General features: G+C 49.2%; 1 protein-coding gene across 1 annotated transcript in view; it reads right to left on the bottom strand.

Moving 5' to 3' along the window:
- Nucleotides 1-17,623, bottom strand: part of SYT6 (synaptotagmin 6) — a 36,757-nt gene that overhangs the window by 13,264 nt on the left and 5,870 nt on the right. The window contains exons 2-3 of the mRNA XM_036398534.2: nt 4,156-4,489; nt 294-852 (exon numbers count right to left, since the gene is read on the bottom strand). Coding sequence (XP_036254427.1) covers nt 294-852; nt 4,156-4,489 — 893 coding nt within the window. The remainder of the gene's footprint in view (nt 1-293; nt 853-4,155; nt 4,490-17,623) is intronic.

Raw genomic sequence — 17,623 nt, 5'->3', positions numbered from 1 at the left:
AACTTTTATCTGTCTGAGAAACTCGTTACCATTGTCCATCTTGGGTGTAGTGTCTGCAAGGTTTTTGACTGCCCAAGGTGTATCTATTGAAGGCCTTTGATAAAAACCCACTCTATTCTCTTTAATCTGTCTAGCCTCCATTCTAGGTAGCCAGTCCAAGGCATCCCATGTGCACATGGCAGAGAGCTGGGCCATGGCTGCAGGTCCTGGGCTAACAGGAGGTGAGGAACCTTCAGCTGGGAGCCATGGAGGATTGATTTGGAGAACCCCCACCCTGCCCAGCAGATACTCACCGTCGTGGCATACTGAATGTCCCTCCAGATGGAAGTCTCCCGTGAGAGGTCCGAGTCCTCGAACAGGTTCTCCAAGATAACTTCTCCAATCATGTCGTGCCTGGAGAACCTGTCAAAGTCAAAGACGCTCAGGTGGAGCTTCCTGCTCGCCAGCTCCTCGTGGGGCACGGGGAAGTGGAAGGACTCGTCGAAGGTGGGGTTCAGAGTCTTCCTGTGCACGCGCGTCTGGAACTTGCGCTTGCGGTCGGGCAGGAGGTAGATCTTCACGTAGGGATCCGAGCTGCCGCAGAAGTCTTTGGCTGGCAAGTCAAAAGCCCTGAGAATCCGGACAGTCAGCGTCTCGTTCTCGTAGTCGTACTTGAGAGTGAAGTTGATTTTCCCACAGGTTTTCTCTGCCTCTTTCTTGGGGTCCTCGGTGTCCATGGTCTTCTGCTTGTAGAGCTCGGGCTTGATGCGGCCGATGCTGGTGGGCTGCTCGGCCACGGCCGGCGCCTCCAGCCCGTAGTCCATGCTGGACACGTGCATCTGCCGGGGCAGGTGCCTCTTGAAGGAGATGTGCCTGCAGGAGGGAGACACCAACAGCTCTGTGGGTTTCCAAGGACATGGTTTTCATGTCCTTTTTCACCCCTGGACTCAAAAATCAGCACAGAACGAGCTCCATAGGTGCTCCTGAGCTCTGCACTGAAACTGGGTGTGTTATGGAGGGAACGCTTCCAAAAACCTGCAAGGATCCAATCCAGCAAATTTCTTAAATTCCAGAGCATTGCACAAGCTGTGTTTTCTCACCTGTGGCAGAAGTCACAGCCCACAGCTGAACAGATGGGCCCCAACAACTCCTTACCCAAACCACAGACAGCACCACGTGGAGAATTTCCCCACCTCAGTCCTTACACTTCTAAATACTGGCACTAACCTCTCCCAGACAAAAAAACCCTTTTTTTTCTGTTTTTTTTTTTTGTTTGTTTGTTTGTATGTTTGGTTTTTTGTTTGGTTTGGTTTTGGGTTTTTTTGTGAGAGAACCACAACCAGTTCAGAAGGTGAGGCTTTCTTCGTAGAACTAGAACCACAGAATGATTTGGGTTCAGAGTGTTTTAAAGCTCATCTCATTGCATCCCCTGCCACAGACAGGGACACCTCGCTTTCCCCTAGATCAGTTTGCTTCAAGCCTTGTCCAGCCTGGATTTGCTGGGTATTGCTGCTTCCAGACTTTTCCAACAGACTCATCAGAAACTGATAGATAATTGTTGACAGGGAGGGAGGCACAGCCTCATCAGGAAGATTCTCTTGCCTTGAGCTCTCCTCCAGCACAAGCTGTATGTAAGCAAAGCCTTATCTGAACAAAGCATAAAAGCTTTCTGTGGACTGAGGGCATTATTTCAGATTATCTGGTGTTTACAAGAGCAGTTTATAGAGTTATTTAACTAAACTAAGAACTCTACACCCAGAGCATTAGCCTTCAGTGATACGTGGTGCTTGGAGACCTTGGCAGGCTTCTCAGAGGTATTTTGGACAGGGTTAGGCTGGGCTGTGAATCAGAGGAACCTGCCAAGGAGAAAGTGTGTTTGAAACCTGCCCACGTACAGCGAAGTCCCACTTTGTTTGTCCTAATTCAGACTGGCTGAAGGTTTTCTCCTCCTCTGTTGGAAAGGTGTAATAAAAGCAGAAGGAGAGTGTGCATGCAGAGAGGGAATCAGCTGCCCAAAAAGCAGTGTGGATAAATAAAAGAGTGTGGCTCACAAATGCAGGTGGCACCGTGCTGATCTAACCCAGCTCCTTTAAACAGGGAGCTGCCATCAGTGCCTCACTAATCCTGCAAAAGTGCAGCCAATTTTCTGAGCTGTGCCTGATTTCCCTGTCACACTCCTGTGCACATCCCAGGCACGGCCAGCGAGGCAAACAGAAGTGCTGGGGCACAGCCAGGACCCTGTGATCCCTCTTTCCTGTCCCTGTTTCACCTCCTTCTGTGTCAAGGAGAGATGCTGCATTTCACAGAATGGTTTGTGTTGGAAAGGAGCCTCAAAGCTCAGCTCCTTCCACCCCCTGCCATGGGCAGGGGCACCTTCCACTATCCCAGGTTGCTCCAGCCTGGCCTTGGGACAGTTCCAGGGATGGGGCAGCCACAGCTTCTCTGGGCACCCTGTGCCAGGGCCTCAGCCCACTCTGAGTAAAGATCCCCTTTCTAACATCTAATCTAAATCTCCCAGTGTCCAAGGTTCACACAGCCTTTTCCTGACTTCCTGAGGATGATGTTGATGTCTCTGTCCCCATCTGAGCACAAGCACCGAGCACAGCTGGTTCAGGGCTTGTGCAGTGAGCGATCCATCAATTGTGCTGATCTAATTGTTTCTGCCAGGAGCCACAACAGAGAGAGAGAGCCAAAAGGTCTAATTCTGTCTGACAGGGTACATCACTGATACTTCAGCCTGCCTCTCATATTGGAACAAAATTAAAGTGGCCAAAGCGTGTGGGTGACTTGACACAATGAGGTCAAGTCGCAGTAACAGGACTTGAATCCCTAATTTTTTAAAAGAGCCACAGTCTTAACACATTCATTGGTTAATGGCCAAGCTTTGGACAGTAATCTGCTGTGTAGGTGCTCTCTTTAGTCTCCCTGATGGTCTCTGAACCTCTGGCTCCATCCAACAATCCTCCCACCTCCCCAGCTGCTCACAGAGCAGTGTCCCTGCTGAGCACCTCGGCCCCACCCAGCAGAATCATGGAATATCCTGAGCTGGAGGGGACCCACAAGGATCATCCAGTCCAGCTCTTATCCCTGCACAGACACCCCAACAATCCCCCCTGTGCATCCCTGGCAGTGCTGTCCAAACACCCCTGGAGCTCTGGCAGCCTCGGGGCTGTGCCTATTCCCTGGGGAGCCTGGGCAGTGCCAGCACCCTCTGGGGGAAGAACTTTTCCCTGATATCCACCCTAAACACCCCTAACCCATCTCCAGCCATTCCCTGGGTCCTGTCACTGTCACAGAGATCAGAGCTGCCCCTCAGGAGGAGCTGCAGCTCTCATCTGCAGATCCCATCTCATCCCATGGATCCCATCCCATGGATCCCATCCCATCCTATTGTTAGCTTTCAGAAACACATAATCACATAAGCCATTATATGCAGTGCTTTTTATTAAGAGCTCTGGGTGTCAGGAGTATTCAACTCAAATCTGACTCCGACCATACATTCGAGGTGAACGTGTTTTATACTCTATCATTATATAACTTTCATGTTAATTATTAAACTTATATTGTTCTATTGTATACACAGATTTCAGCTAAACATAGCCCCCCTTTAAATTTCCAACATAGTTTCTCATGATTCTTCTTATGGTTATATAATAATTACATTTAATTACTAAACAATCATCACATCTAGCAATTATATCTTTTATCATACTGCATACGCAGGTGCAGTGATCTGAGAAAACACAAAGCTTAATATTTTCAAGGACTATTTTTAACATTTTCCAGGGCTCCACTATCACTTTCCCATCCCATGAAACCCATCTCATGGATCCCATGGAACCCATATCATGGATCCCATGGAACCCATATCATGGATCCCATCCCATCCCATCCCATGGATCCCATGGAACCCATATCATTGATCCCATTCCATGGATCCCATCCCATCCCATGGGTCCCATCTCATGGATCCCATGGATCCCATCCCATTCCACTCCATCCCATGGATCCCATCTCATGGATCCCATGGAACCCATATCATGGATCCCATCCCATCCCATCCCATGGATCCCATGGATCCCATCCCATGGATCCCATCCCATGGATCCCATCCCATCCCATGGGTCCCATCTCATGGATCCCATCCCATCCCATGGATCCCACCCCATCCCTCACCTGGTGGAAGAGGCTGGCTCCGTGGTTTGCCTCTGGATCCGCGTGCGCCTCATGATGTGATCCTTCATGGACATCTGGACCTCTGCAGGGATGTCTGGGGAGGTGTGGCTGATCTTCACAGCTGCCTCCAGGAAGCTGATGGCCCCCGTGTCCTTGAGCTTGTCTGCCATGCTGTCCTTGTGGCCTGCCTCGCTCCTCAGCACGGCCAGGTGGGAGGAAAGGGCCTTGTTCCTCCAGGGAACCCAGCACAGCTTCCAAAAGAGAAACACAAACACTGCCACCAGGGCCAGGCCACACACAATGACTATCACTGCAAGGAGGCTGACGGAGAGCTCTGAGGGAGACAAGGACAGCGACAGGGAGGGATGGGAAAGAAGAAAAGAAGAGACAGATGGTGAGAAGATCGTAAGTAAAAGGAAGAAATGGTCCAAACTGACTTAAATCACAACTAATGGAGAGCTCTTAGCTCAGAGCCAAGGCCAAGTGAGCACCCCCTGGCAGGCTCGGGACACACCTTGGGAGAAAATGGGTGTCTCCATATGGGCAGAGCTGTGAAGTTTTACACCCTGATGCTTAAACTGGCGATAAAATACCATCCTTGGTTTGTTCTGCAGCATCAGCAAACTGCTGAGTCTGAAATCAAGATCTGTACAATTCCATGATAGAAACAAGCTCTATGCTGGGTGCCTTTTTGCTTCGTGTCACAGCTGCTCAGGCACAGGAATGAAAAAATCCATCTACCAGGGTCCTGGAAGTGAATTGTTATTGTACTGTCAGCACCCACATCTTGTCCAGATGCGCCCATAGGGAATACAAAATAAATACCAACACCAAGGAAAAAAATAATCACAAGCTGCTGATGCAGAGAAACCAAACATAGCAGGAGTTTGTACAGAAAGTGCTACACAGTCTCCCTCACTCTGAGCAGCACAGGAGCTGCTGTGTGTTCTGATGCTCTGAGACACTTTTACCTCATGTGTGCTGAATTTCAGTCTTTTTCTGGAAAGAGCTTCCATACGTGTGGCTGACGAATCAGGAAAAATGGAAAATGAAGATATATATATATATGTGTGTGTGTATATAAATATATATATATATACACACATCATCTAGGCTGCGAAATGATTCACAGCGCTGCACAAAGAGAAAACATTGGCTATTTTTGCTTCTTTTCCTACAGTGTATTAATTCCCAGATCCTCATCCAGACCAAAACTTTGAGAGCTCAGAATTCCAAGGAATACCAGTCCCTGATGGTGGAGGCAGGATTTGTTCTGGAGGCAAGTCTGCAGCATCAGGACTGTGGAGAATTCCATCATGGATTGCTTTGAGCTCTTGGACATTTCCTTGATGGCTGTGTTATTTGTAGTGCCCAGTAAAACCACACTCCTTAAACTATCCAAGTGCAAGTCAGGACAGAAAGACAAACAAAAAAATCACCAAAACATGCAAAAGTTTTTATGGAACAAGCATTACCTCTTATCCATCCTATTTATGTCTATTCCTGGACCACAAATGTTTTGCGTGAGTTTGAATTCCCCACCTGAGCCCCAGGGAATGGGGTGGGCGCCCTGAGCATTTCTGAACTGGGGAGCTCCTCTCTGGGCTGCATCACAGCTGCTCTAAGTGTGAATCCTGATGTGCTTTACCTTAAACAGGAGCCATAAAACACCTCCTGTTCCCTTTGATCATGCAGTTTAGTTTGTAAAGCTGTAATAAGACATTTAATCATAAAATCACAGGATGGTTTGGGTTGGAAGGAACCTTGTAAATCATCTCATTCCACCCTCTGCCGTGGGCAGTGACGCTTTCCACCAGACCAGGTTGCCCACACCCCCATTAACCTTGCCTTGGTGTTAAGGCTGAGAAAAATCTGTGAAAAATGAGGAAAGACTTGGTTTTTAATCTTGAATAAATAGATGAATGTAAAAATTATGGAAAAATACCCCCACAATAACAACAAAACAACAAACCCCCACCCACCCCTGGCGAACCATGACAGCAAAGTGCTCAGGAGCACATTTGTACCATCACATTTTGCTCAGGTCTCTCAGGGAGTGCAGCAACCACTGCAAATTTGGGATAAGTGAAATCTCCAGGCAGCACCAGACACAAAATGTGACATCCACACCCGAAGAAGCCAGCCCTGCACAGTGCCTGGGAGCCATCTGTTGTTCCTGATATCCTGGAGGATTTTGTTTTTCCACAAAATTACCGAGCCCAGCAAATCCAGCAGGAGCTCCAGGCAAAGCTCCCTGGCTGCCTGTGGGTTTTTGACTCGAAGAGAAGGGCTGGAAGGGATGGGATGGGAAGGATAAACATCACCCAGAGGTTTTTTCAACTTTCTTTCCCTTCCCAGCCTCCTGTACGGGTTCATTTATTTTCTGTTGTAGCTCTGAGGTGGAAACACAGATCGCTGCTGGGGGGAACAAACAGATCCCATCTTACTCAATAATAAATAAGGCTGTACCAGCAGCAGAGCTTCCTCAGAGATTTGCCTAAATGTATTCTCACCAAAGCTGAGAGCACAGAGGTTCCACTGCACTATCCTTTGAGTTAAATCTTGGAATTGTGCCCAGGAAACTCAGTGTCAAACATTCATAAGAAAACTCAAGAACCTGGACTTTTTGCAAATACCTCTGTGTTGGTACAAAGGAAATCATTGCAATGCAGAATCTCTCACTGCTGGGAATTGCTGCGTGACAGGGAAGATTTTTTAAAGATATTTCCACCCATTCCAAGGAGTTTTATAGGCTGCATGTCTCTGCCAGCACACCAGGCTCATTAATGGGAACCATCAGAAATAATCAATTATCCTTTCAGAAAACCTGTTGCCAGCGTGAGAAATATCCTGGCTCCTGTCACTCCTTGCAGGGCTGGCATTCATAATGCATCTGACAGGATTCACAGATACTTTTATGCATGACCTCCTACTCCTTCCTCTGACAGCTGACACAGAGCACGAGTGGAAGGGATCAGGATTTTACAGACAGTTTTAAGCATCTGCCTGCTTAGAATATTGCGTTGTTTGAAGATGACACTGAATTTTCCAAGACTTTTTTGTGACTTATTCAACTTAAATATCAATTGGACAGAGTTGACCTTCATTGAGTTAATGATCTTTCTCTTATGAATTTGAAAATACCTGTTACTTTCTCAAAAATACCAGGTATTGAAAATGCTACGCTTTAAATGTCCTTTAACTTACAAGAAACTGTAAAAACAAGATAATTCCTCACCTAACAGAAAATGCCCTGGGGCCAGAGGCTGCTTTGGTTTTCCTGGAATGAGCGGAGGTAAGGTCAGCTCCCCCAAAAGGACACCTGAGCCCAGGGGAAGAATGAGCTCCTTGGGTGATATTATCCCCCCTTTTTCAAGGTTTGGATCCAAGATTTGGGGAAGAGAGGGAAAAGAGAGATGTGCCTGCATCCAGCAGTGAGGAAGAGCTCTGTCTAATGCAGGAACAGCTCAGATCCCAACTGCTCACAAGGGAGACTCACATCATCATTCTGAGCAATGTCCCACCTGGGGAAAAACACGACAAGAAATATTGTTTTGTTCTGTTTTCCTCTTAAAAATTCACAGTTATTTGCCACTTTGTTATCAGGTAAGTGCTGTGGTACAAGTGCAGAGCAGCTCCAGCCGTTCCTCACCCCAGTACCATAGAACTCAGTGCTGCTCCCTCATCCTCACCCAGTTCCCATGGGAGACCTGGGAGAAACTGGAAAATTGGTCTTATTACAACTTGTAATTGAAAAGATAAAGCTTAAAAGAAGGAGGTTGCAAACACAAATTAACATGGCTCTTTTCCAGCCTGGCTCCCTTTGGGAGCAAGCGCTGCTTCCCCGAGGAGCCTTTGGCTGGAAAATGCTTTTGGATGCAGGGCAGCAGTGACAGAGCTCCCTCCCTCAGAGCAAGGAGGAGCAGGGAAGGGATGGACATGGACACTGACAGGATCCACCCCTGGAAGTGCTCAAAGCCAGGCCAAAACTTTGAGCAGCCTTGTCTAGTGGGAGGTGTCCCTACCCGTGGCAGGGATTTGGGACCAGATGATCTTTAAGGTTCATTCCAACCCCTCAGTGTTCCATGATTCTGTGATTCTGTGATCTACCTGCTTTAGCTGATATGTTTAGGATAAGCCATTGAGCTTATGTATTTATTATATACCTATTTTATATCCCACTAGTTACCAAAACACCACAGAAAAGTCCTGAAGCTGACAGCAATGGGGACACCAAGAGCACAAACAAGACTGGATTCCCTCAACATCACCCAAAACTGATCCCATTTCTCCTTTGACTTGACTTCTTGGTTTGTGTTTTTACTGGTTTTGTAACACCCTAACCCCTTGCTACTGAACCACACCAAAAAACTCAAAACTGCAACATTTCCAAGGTCACTACTTCTTGCTGCCTTTAAATCAAAGATAAACAGCCCAGGGCAGGACAGAGAATCAATGGTTTACAGTTTAAAACTGTGAAGCTCAAAGAAAACTGAAGAAAGGGCAAACACTCCTTGGTTAGTCCAGCCCTTCCCACCACGGTTTCCATGGATCACAGAGCAGCTCCTCGGCACAGCCCTTTTTTGTTTCATCCTGGATGGGAGCTAATGAAGAGATATGGTCCAACAGCCTTTCAGCTTGATGTCCCTGCTGACTTCCTAATGCCTAAACTGAGTTACCAAAGGGGATAATTAGCAAAAGTCCAACCCAAAAGCGATTAATAATATGACAAAGTCATGATTAGAGCAGTCTATTAACTGCAAGACAATAGTGGTCTAATTGTGGCAACATTGACTTTTACTGCTGTGAAGTAGCTTGTGCTGTCATTAAAGAGATTCATGGATAACTCTGAGTTTAATGTGCAGAGTTATATTTAATATCCCAAGATGTAATTTAGCTTTCCTTCCACCCACTCCCCACAGAGAAAACACAACATGTTTGATGGCTCTCTCAGCACTCCAGCAGCCATTAGTCATTCCAGCTACCTGTTGCATTTAAACAAAGTTGAAATGGCACGAGTGGAAGTTGGAGAGGCTGGAAATTCTCTGTGAGGTGCAGTGTGGAACCAGGGTGATGCCACCAGCCCCCAGGACCTGGCTGTCCCCTTCCTCTCTTGTCACCTGTGAGGGCACAGATATTTCCTCAGGCCCTGGAGCCCCTCACCAAGGCAGTGGTGACACTGACCTGAGCTTCTGCCACCTTCTGCCAGGCACAGCCACCAGCCTGACCCTGCCAAGAGTCCAGGGACATCTTCCTTGTCAGAGGTTCTTCCTCCTAAGCTCTCTGGTGGTTCAAGGAAAATCTGGGCATCAGGGAGAGCTTGGGATCCCTTCAGCTGAAAAAGCAGCTCCTGGCTGTTCTGAGCTGCAGCCTGGGGCATGGAACATCCTCCCACAGCCAATGCCCCTGGAAGGGCAGCTCCAGGAGGTGGCAGAGCCCAGAGCAGGGTGATGGTGATCACCTCACTCTCACTGGCTGGGTGACTGCCTCCCCACACTGCAAGCATTACTCACACCAGCCCAGCAGATACTTGCAGGCTTCTCTGTCCATTATCTGCTGGTTTTTTTCTCTTGCAGGAGTGTTTGTGAGGATATATTGTTCTGTTTCTGCAGGGCTTTGCAGGGAGCACGCACTCAAGTGATGGATTGGTACAAGAGGTGCTGCTGGAGGAGAGCAGCAGCTCTGGGGCTACAAGAGACCACGTGAGGCTCCCACCAACTGCTGATCTCATTTTCTCTCGATTGAGGAGCATCAGAAATGTAAGCCTGATTAGCTGAGGGCTGGAAATTGGGCACGGGGGGCTGTGGTGGGTCTCAGAGGTGAGGGCAGGGAGGTGCACAGGGCAGCAGCTGCACAGGAGGAGGAAGGGTTCCATTAAACCCTGGTCACAGAGATGTTTATTTAGCAAAGCTGCTCAGCTTTGGAGGAAGGAATGGGGACTGGATGGAGCGGAAATCAAATATTGGAACCCCACAGCAGCACCACAGAGACAAGAGGGAATGTCCCCTTTGGGGACACAGCACAGAGCAAACCCTGAGGGGCAGCAGGGAGGGCAGCAGCAAGCAAAGCCCTTTGCAACAGGGATTCTGGAAAGGCAGCTGGCTGGCTGATAAATCCTGGGATGCTGCACTGGGGGAGAGGTGAGCTGCAGTGCAGCAGTCCTCAGCCAGCTCCTCATCCCCCTCCAAGCCTGCCGTGGCCTCGGGAATGGTAGCAGAGCAGATGGTACAGATCAGACTGTCCCTGTCACCCCACAGCCCCAGCTCCTGCAGCAGCAGGCTCTGTGTCCCCAGAGCTCACAGGGGGAGCACAGGGCGTGGCAGTGACAGGGAAGCACTGCAAGCCCACTCAGATTTATCCCTCTTTGGTGGGGTTGTGTCCAGTGTTTCAGTCCCCTACTGATGGCTTTGTTGTCACATTTCAGACCCCCTCGCTGCCATTTGGCCGCCATTTGAAACTTCATCAAGTTCTTGATTTGCTGGTCGTGTTCTCCAGGCTGGCAGGCAGGCAGACAGGAGCTACAGGAATATGCCCTGAAATATTCCTGAGCTAGACGAGTCATTAGGAGTTGTCACTTCAAAGTCTGGCTGCCGTCAATTGGCTCTTCACAGGCAGCCTGGCAGCAGGAGCTGCTGCTCCAACAGCAGAGCTGGGTCCTGGAGAGGGGGAAATATTCCATCAGCTTCTCAGCAGATGTTAAAGGGCCAGGTCAGGACACAATTCTGGGTGGGGCAGAGCTCCTGCTGCCCCTCAGATGTTCTCTCACGCTGTGGGAGGTGGGAAGGGCTGCAGAGCCCCCCTGCAGCAGCACACCCCAGCCCGTGGATCACTGTGGGTCCCAAGGTCACAAATATGGCTTTTTAGGCCCTCACAGCTCCTGCTGGCAGCAGCAGGAGCAGGTGTCAGCTGTGGACACCCTCAGAGCAGGCAGAGCTGTTACACCCCACTCAGAGCAGCCAGAGCTGCTCAGGCTCCCTCAGGGCCCACGGCCCAGCCGAGGGCAGCGCTGCACCCCAGAGTCTGGGGAGAGGGAAAGGAAATCACAGCAGTGCTTGGCACTGTGACCCATCCAGAACAAGGCACAGAATCACAGAATCACCGAAATACAGAATTACAGAATCACCGAATCACAGAATCACCGAATCACAGAATCACCGAATCACAGAATCACCGAATCACAGAATTACAGAATCACCAAATCACAGAATTACAGAATCACCGAATCACAGAATTACAGAATCACAGAATTACAGAATTACAGAATATCCTGAGCTGGAAAGGATCATCCAGTCCAACTCCTGCCCTGCACAGACACCCCAAATCCCACCCTGGGCATCTCTGGAGTGTTGTTCAAACACTCCTGGAGCTCTGGCAGCCTCGGGGCTGTGCCCATTCCCTGGGCAGCCTGGGCAGTGCCCCAGCACCCTCTGGGGGAAGAACCTTTCCCTGATTTCCTACCCTGGCACAGCTCCAGACCTTCCCTCAGGTGCTGTCCCTGCTCACAAACCAGGTGTTTTATTCTCTTGGTAGTGAAAGTAAAAAAACACTGATTGTTCCTCTCATTTGACCAGGGCTGCACAATGGTATGAAACATCCAGGGGGACCCTGACCCCTCACTCTGTGCACACTCCCAGCACCACAGGACAGGTTTCTCCAGGTGAAGGCAGCCAGTCCCAGGTGCTCTGGACATGGCCAAGCCTTGTTTTGTTATTCCATGCCGACCACAAGTAATTCCACAGAAGACAGCACAGGGAATGGGATTGAAAATGAGTTCTCACAGTTTGCTGAGCACTTTCACACTCAGCTCATCACACAGAGCTCAGTGGCAAAGGCTCCTTTCAAAGCAGAGGGCTGGGAATGCTCAGGAGGGGAATGTTCTGAGAGGAGACATTCATAAAATCATGGAATCATGGAATGGTTTGGGTTGGAAGGGACTTTAAAGCTCATCTCCTTCCAACCTCCTGCCATGGGCAGGAACACCTTCCAGCTTCCAGGTTGCTCCAAGGCCCATCCAGCCAGAGTCTCCCTGGAAGCTAAAATGAGATTTTTCCTGTTGCTGTGCTTCCCCAGTCCTTGGACAGTGAGTCCTGCACTATCAGCTCCCACCAGCTTCCTCCTGCCAGCACAGGCTCCCCAGGAACCCTGACAGAGCCTCCTCATCTCCTGCACACACTCAGCCATGAAATGGATCCTGGAAGGTCAGGACAGGAATGCTCCAAGTGGCTGTGCCAAAGTTTCAGTTAGACAGCAAAAAACTTCTTAAAAATTAATTTGCTGCTACCACAGGGTTCCTGCCATGCAAGAGCTTATCAGAATGCAAACTATAAGCTTCAAAGGGGAGGATGAATCAGAAGCTATTTTGAGAGTAATTATATAAGACTATAAAACTCAAACCATCTCATTATTGCACGTTGAGGATGGAGACAACCCCTTCATATGGAGACCTCGCAGGGATCCAAGTGTTTTCCAGTGGCTGATCCATGGCCAGGAGCAAACAGCAGCCTCATCCCCCCCAGCCAGGCAGAATTTGCTTCACTGAGCAAGGCCAGGGCTTTCCTCACCATTGGCTGTGTTTCTTTGTGGGGATTTGATTCTGCAGCTGGGAAATGAGCTGGAACAGGAGACAACTTCATCCAAAGTGTTTTCCTTTAACTGATGCATAATTTAGAATATCCTGAGCTGGAAGGGACCCACAAGGATCATCCAGTCCATCCTCTGCCCTGCACAGAGAGCCCAAAATCCCACCCTGGGCATCCCTGGAGTGATGGCCAAACACTCCTGGAGCTCTGGCAGCCTCGGGGCTGTGCCCATTCCCTGGGGAGCCTGGGCAGTGCCAGCACCCTCTGGGGAAGAACTTTTCCCAAAATCCAAGCCTAAACTCCCTGGCACAGCTCCAGCCCTTCCCTTGGGTGCTGTCAGTGGTCCCAGAGAGCAGAGATTTCTCTGAGAATTGGCTGTCCTGGATAGCAGCTCTCAGCTCATTAGTGCAAACACTTGCAAATTCCCCAATTTTATAAACTCCAAGTTATAATGAAGGAGAAAATGCTTAAACCATAAATCTGCACATGGAATAATGTTCTATTCCAGCATCCCCAGCCACAGCCTCGAGGCTTTCCCATGTCAGCCTGGAGCCTGGGGCACCTCAGGCTGGGAGAGGATGAGCTCCTGGGACACCCCCGAGCTGTCACCTGCATTGAGCCCTGCCTGCAAGCAGCAAAGAGAGTTTTTTTATCCTTGTCTACACATCCAGGCTGCAGCTGAAGCTCCTGCTGTGTGCTAAAGATACATATTATAATATTGGCTTTTTTGCAGATATTAAAATGGATTTTATATGTGTAATGTTAAAGTAACTTTGTTATAAAGATGTAGTTTTTATTTCTGTTGTTAATTAAGCTTAGTGAAATAGCTGATATAAGTGTGCTTGTGTTAAAATGCCTGCTTGGATGGGATAAGATCCAGTGAACACAGGATGAGGACACCTGTACAGATCTGCCAACCATCAGCACTCAATGTCTGAAGCCAGTGAGGACCAAGGCCCAAAAACTGGAGGTGATAAGAATGGACTAAAACCACAACCAAAAAATACACATGCTCTGAAAAGGCAGAACCAAAGAAGAGATATGCTAAACAATTCTTGGAGCATGTAAGCTAGTTTGGGCAAAAGTTCACTGTGCCTAAGGGTCTGTGAATAAGCAACAGGCTGGTGTAAGGGTAAAGGTATTTAAGAGGTGTCCCCAAAGATTAGGGGTGCTCTTGGCTGAGTGCCAATCCTAACAACCTTTGCTCTGTGGTCCTTGTCTCCCATTGTCCTTTATTAAAGTTTTTACATTTTCACAGGAGAGTGAAGGTGTTTTTCATGTGTGTCTTGGCCCAGAGGAGGCAGCACAGAGATCTGGGTGATGCCAGAGCTGTCCCCATCCCCTCTGCACCCCATCCCTGGCTGGGGACTGTCACACCTCATGGGCTGATTAAAAGAGTGCATTAAACAGAGAAAAGACACTGTCACACCCTTTGTCACCTGGTGCTCTTCAGTTCATGGTTTGGTCCTTCCTTCAGGGAACAGACAGCAAATGCTCTCAGACATGGGAGTGAGAGCTGCTCCAGGCCCCAGGGGAGTTTAAAAAACAGAGAGAAATCTGAACAGAATAATTCATAGGGACACATCAGAGGTGATTTTCAATTGCAGAGTCAACTGTGAGGACTTCACGTCCCTATGTGAATATGTAACAAAACAAAGGAAAAAAAATCAACACTTACAAATCACAGAATCCCTAAGGTTGGAAAATGCCTCTAAGATCATCTAGTCCAACCAAATGGAAGTGCAGAATACACCAAAGAAAGGGATGTGAGGTCAGATGAGAGTTTAGTGGCCTGGAGCTTGTGCTTTTCCCACTGAAACAGAATGGAGAACGAGTAAATTGCCCAAAAAGAAGGCAAAAATCCTGAATAGCTGAGGAGCACTGCGTGGCTCTCCAGGCAGGAGGAGCCTCCAGTGCAGCAGCCAGAACAGAGCTCTGAAACCCCAGAGAAGCTGCATCTCTGCAGGGCTGCAGCTCCAAACCTGAGTATCCAACATCCCAGATTCCCCCCTGGACCCTGACTCTGCCCATGGACAGCCCTCAGCCCATCCTCAGCTTCATCTCCCCTGGTGGACCTGGGGACAAAGCTCCCCTCTCCCACCACCAGCCACAAACCCCGCTGGTGACAAGAACTGACCCCCAGAGAAGTGGCTGGGCGGGAGGAGACCCATCACAGGCTCCTGAAGACAAAAAATGTTGGTTTTCTGCCATTATTGACTGATTTGGGCTTTCCCTCCAGGCTGCAGATTTGTCACTGAAACTTCTGCTGGCATGTGCAACCCAAAGGGGAACTTTGTGCTGTCAGAAATGCAGCATTTCTGTTATCAAAAGTGACAAAAAAAGAGGAAAAAAAACTTTTCCAAGCCGAAGGAAACATTCCCTGGTGATTTATGTCACTTTGTGACTTAATCAGCTGCTCTCTAGAGCATTATAAATGTGATAGGAAGAGTTGTCATTGCTTTCTGCCTAACTGATGACAAGCTAATGAACTATTATAAGCCACAGTGAATGCAATTATGGCACAAGGCTGTGTGTTAATCCCTTGACATTTTATCACAATATGCTGTAGCAACATCTGTAAACAACCCAGTGGTGCTGAACACACCCAGTGGCCAGGGCTGGGGTTAAATCCCTGCTGAGCATCCTCATCCCCCGGGCTGTGACCCTGCACAGGCTGAGCCCTGTGTGCCAGGGCAGCCTGGATGAGGCTGCTCAGCACAGGGGAAGCCTCTGATCCAGAGCTGGAGCTGAGCAGAGCCAGGCAGAGAGGAAACCACGGGAATCCAGACACTTCTGGGCTGCAGAAATCCAACTGCGTTTCAGGATGCAAAACGGAACAAGTGAAAGCTTTTCACTCTCTCTCCCTCTCCCCTGAGCAACCAAAAAACCCTGGAACTTGAAATTTCCTTTTAAAAACTTGATCAAAGCTGTGTCTGCTGTGAGACACCAGGCTCAGCAGTGCCTCTGTGCCCAGACTCTCCCTCCTGGAGCTGCCACATCGCTGCCCCTCACTTCCTACAGTGGGATCCAATTTTGGGGAAAGGCTTCCCTGTGTCTCCCTCTCAGACCCCATTTTGGCTCAAAACCCCACTAAAACCAGGCTGCCTTGAAAAGATCTCAGGGTAAAGCTTGGCAGGGAGCAGAACTGGGGTCTCTCCTCATCCCAATGCTGGAGGTCTCCCAGGCTCCGCAAGAGGACACAGTCTGGGGACCCCAAAATCCTCATCCAGGCTGGGCAGAAGACCCCAAGCATGGGACAAGGCAGCCCTGAAAAGCTTCCCAGAGCTTTCCTGAGTGCCCCCCGCCCAGGATACAGAGCCCCCCCAGCACCAGAGGCTCCCTGAGCTCCTGAGACGTTCTGGATGCATTTATTGCCTGGACCTGCCCCATGGGACACCCAAAACTGGAGGTGCAGGATTCTTCCAGAACTGCCCTGCCTCCAGGTGCTGCACAGACCAGGTGATGCCCAGCCTGGTGCCCTGGAGCTGCGAACTGGAGCCACCTAAACCCAAACCAGCCACACAAACCCAGAGCAGTCCCCCTTCCTTTGTGCCTCTCAAGCAGCACAGAACGGGCAGAGCAGCACTGGCACACCCAGAGCTGGGCTCAGGTGGAGCAGCCAGGAAGGACTGACCTGCCTGGAGCCCCTACAGGGTACAGGGAGCCTGCACTGAAATGCAGAGGTTTGGAACAGAGCATTTCTTTGTTCAAGCTGCCCTGAGTGAGGAGGGAACTTCCTCCCCATGGTTCTGCTCCTGCCATCAGCAGCTGCTGCTGCTGCTTCCATTAGCTTGGAGCAAAGACAGGGATCTTGAACCCCTCCAATGTGCTGCAGTGAGCAGGCTGGGCTGCCTGATCCTACTCATTGATTAAATGGATTCTGAGATGCTCTTTTCCAACAGCTCCTACCACTCCATCCCCTGCAGCTCACAATTCTTTCAGCACAAGCATTTTGACCAGAGCTCAGATTCAGAGCTGGGATCAAACAACTCCAAGTAAACGCTCACCAGCATCCAGGAGATGAAATGCTGCATCTGGAGAGAGAAACTGAGAGGTGGCACCTCACACTGTGCCACACAACTGTATTCATTTCTTTGCAGCGGCTACAAAAGCACAGAAAATCAGATTATTACAACACCAAGGGCTAGAATTCCTGGGCAATCATTATTCCAAACGGTCCAGGGCCGTGTGCCTCAAGGATGGTTTGGAGAGGGCTGGTGTGAAGGGAGCTCCTGGCATGCTGCCTTCAGGCTTCACTGCACAGTTTGCTGTGATGTTGTCAAACATGAACCTGCTACAGCACAACAAACTGAACTAAACAGAGAGACACCCTCAGTCAGCAGCTGCGGCTCCGCCGCGCGCAGGGCTCCCCGCAGGAGAACTTTCTTTTTTCCCCCAGACAGGGAAAATGTACATTTAATAGCCAATCACTCCAAAAATCTCCTCCCTGACCCTCCAGGATGCCATTTTGCAAGGTACAAATATAATTAAAGACAATACATGGCAGAGGGACTTAATTGCATCTCTCCCCAACAACTGCCAGGGCGATTGCTCTGTCAGGGAGTGCGCTGGATGGAAACACTCCCAGACAAGATCCCTGATTTTCCAACACACAGATGGGAAGGGGAAATATAGATTGTCGTCTTTGAAAGAGAAACAGCAAATATTAAAGGTAGAAAAAGCTGCCTAACCAAGAGGAGATGGAAACCTAGGGTCCTGAGAAAGAATAAAAGAACATTTGATTGTAGCTGGAAATGTGAGCAGTGAGAAGAAACAGTCATGAAAAACAAGGGTAGCTGAGGCTACAGTTAAATAAAACAATTGGATCAGACACCAGCCCCATTCTGGGTCTGGTTTATCCCTGCACAATGAACACACACATGGGAGAG

Source organism: Molothrus ater, chromosome 25, assembly GCF_012460135.2.
Source record: "Molothrus ater isolate BHLD 08-10-18 breed brown headed cowbird chromosome 25, BPBGC_Mater_1.1, whole genome shotgun sequence".
Lineage (NCBI taxonomy): Eukaryota > Metazoa > Chordata > Aves > Passeriformes > Icteridae > Molothrus > Molothrus ater.
This window is presented reverse-complemented; position numbering and strand designations above follow the sequence as displayed.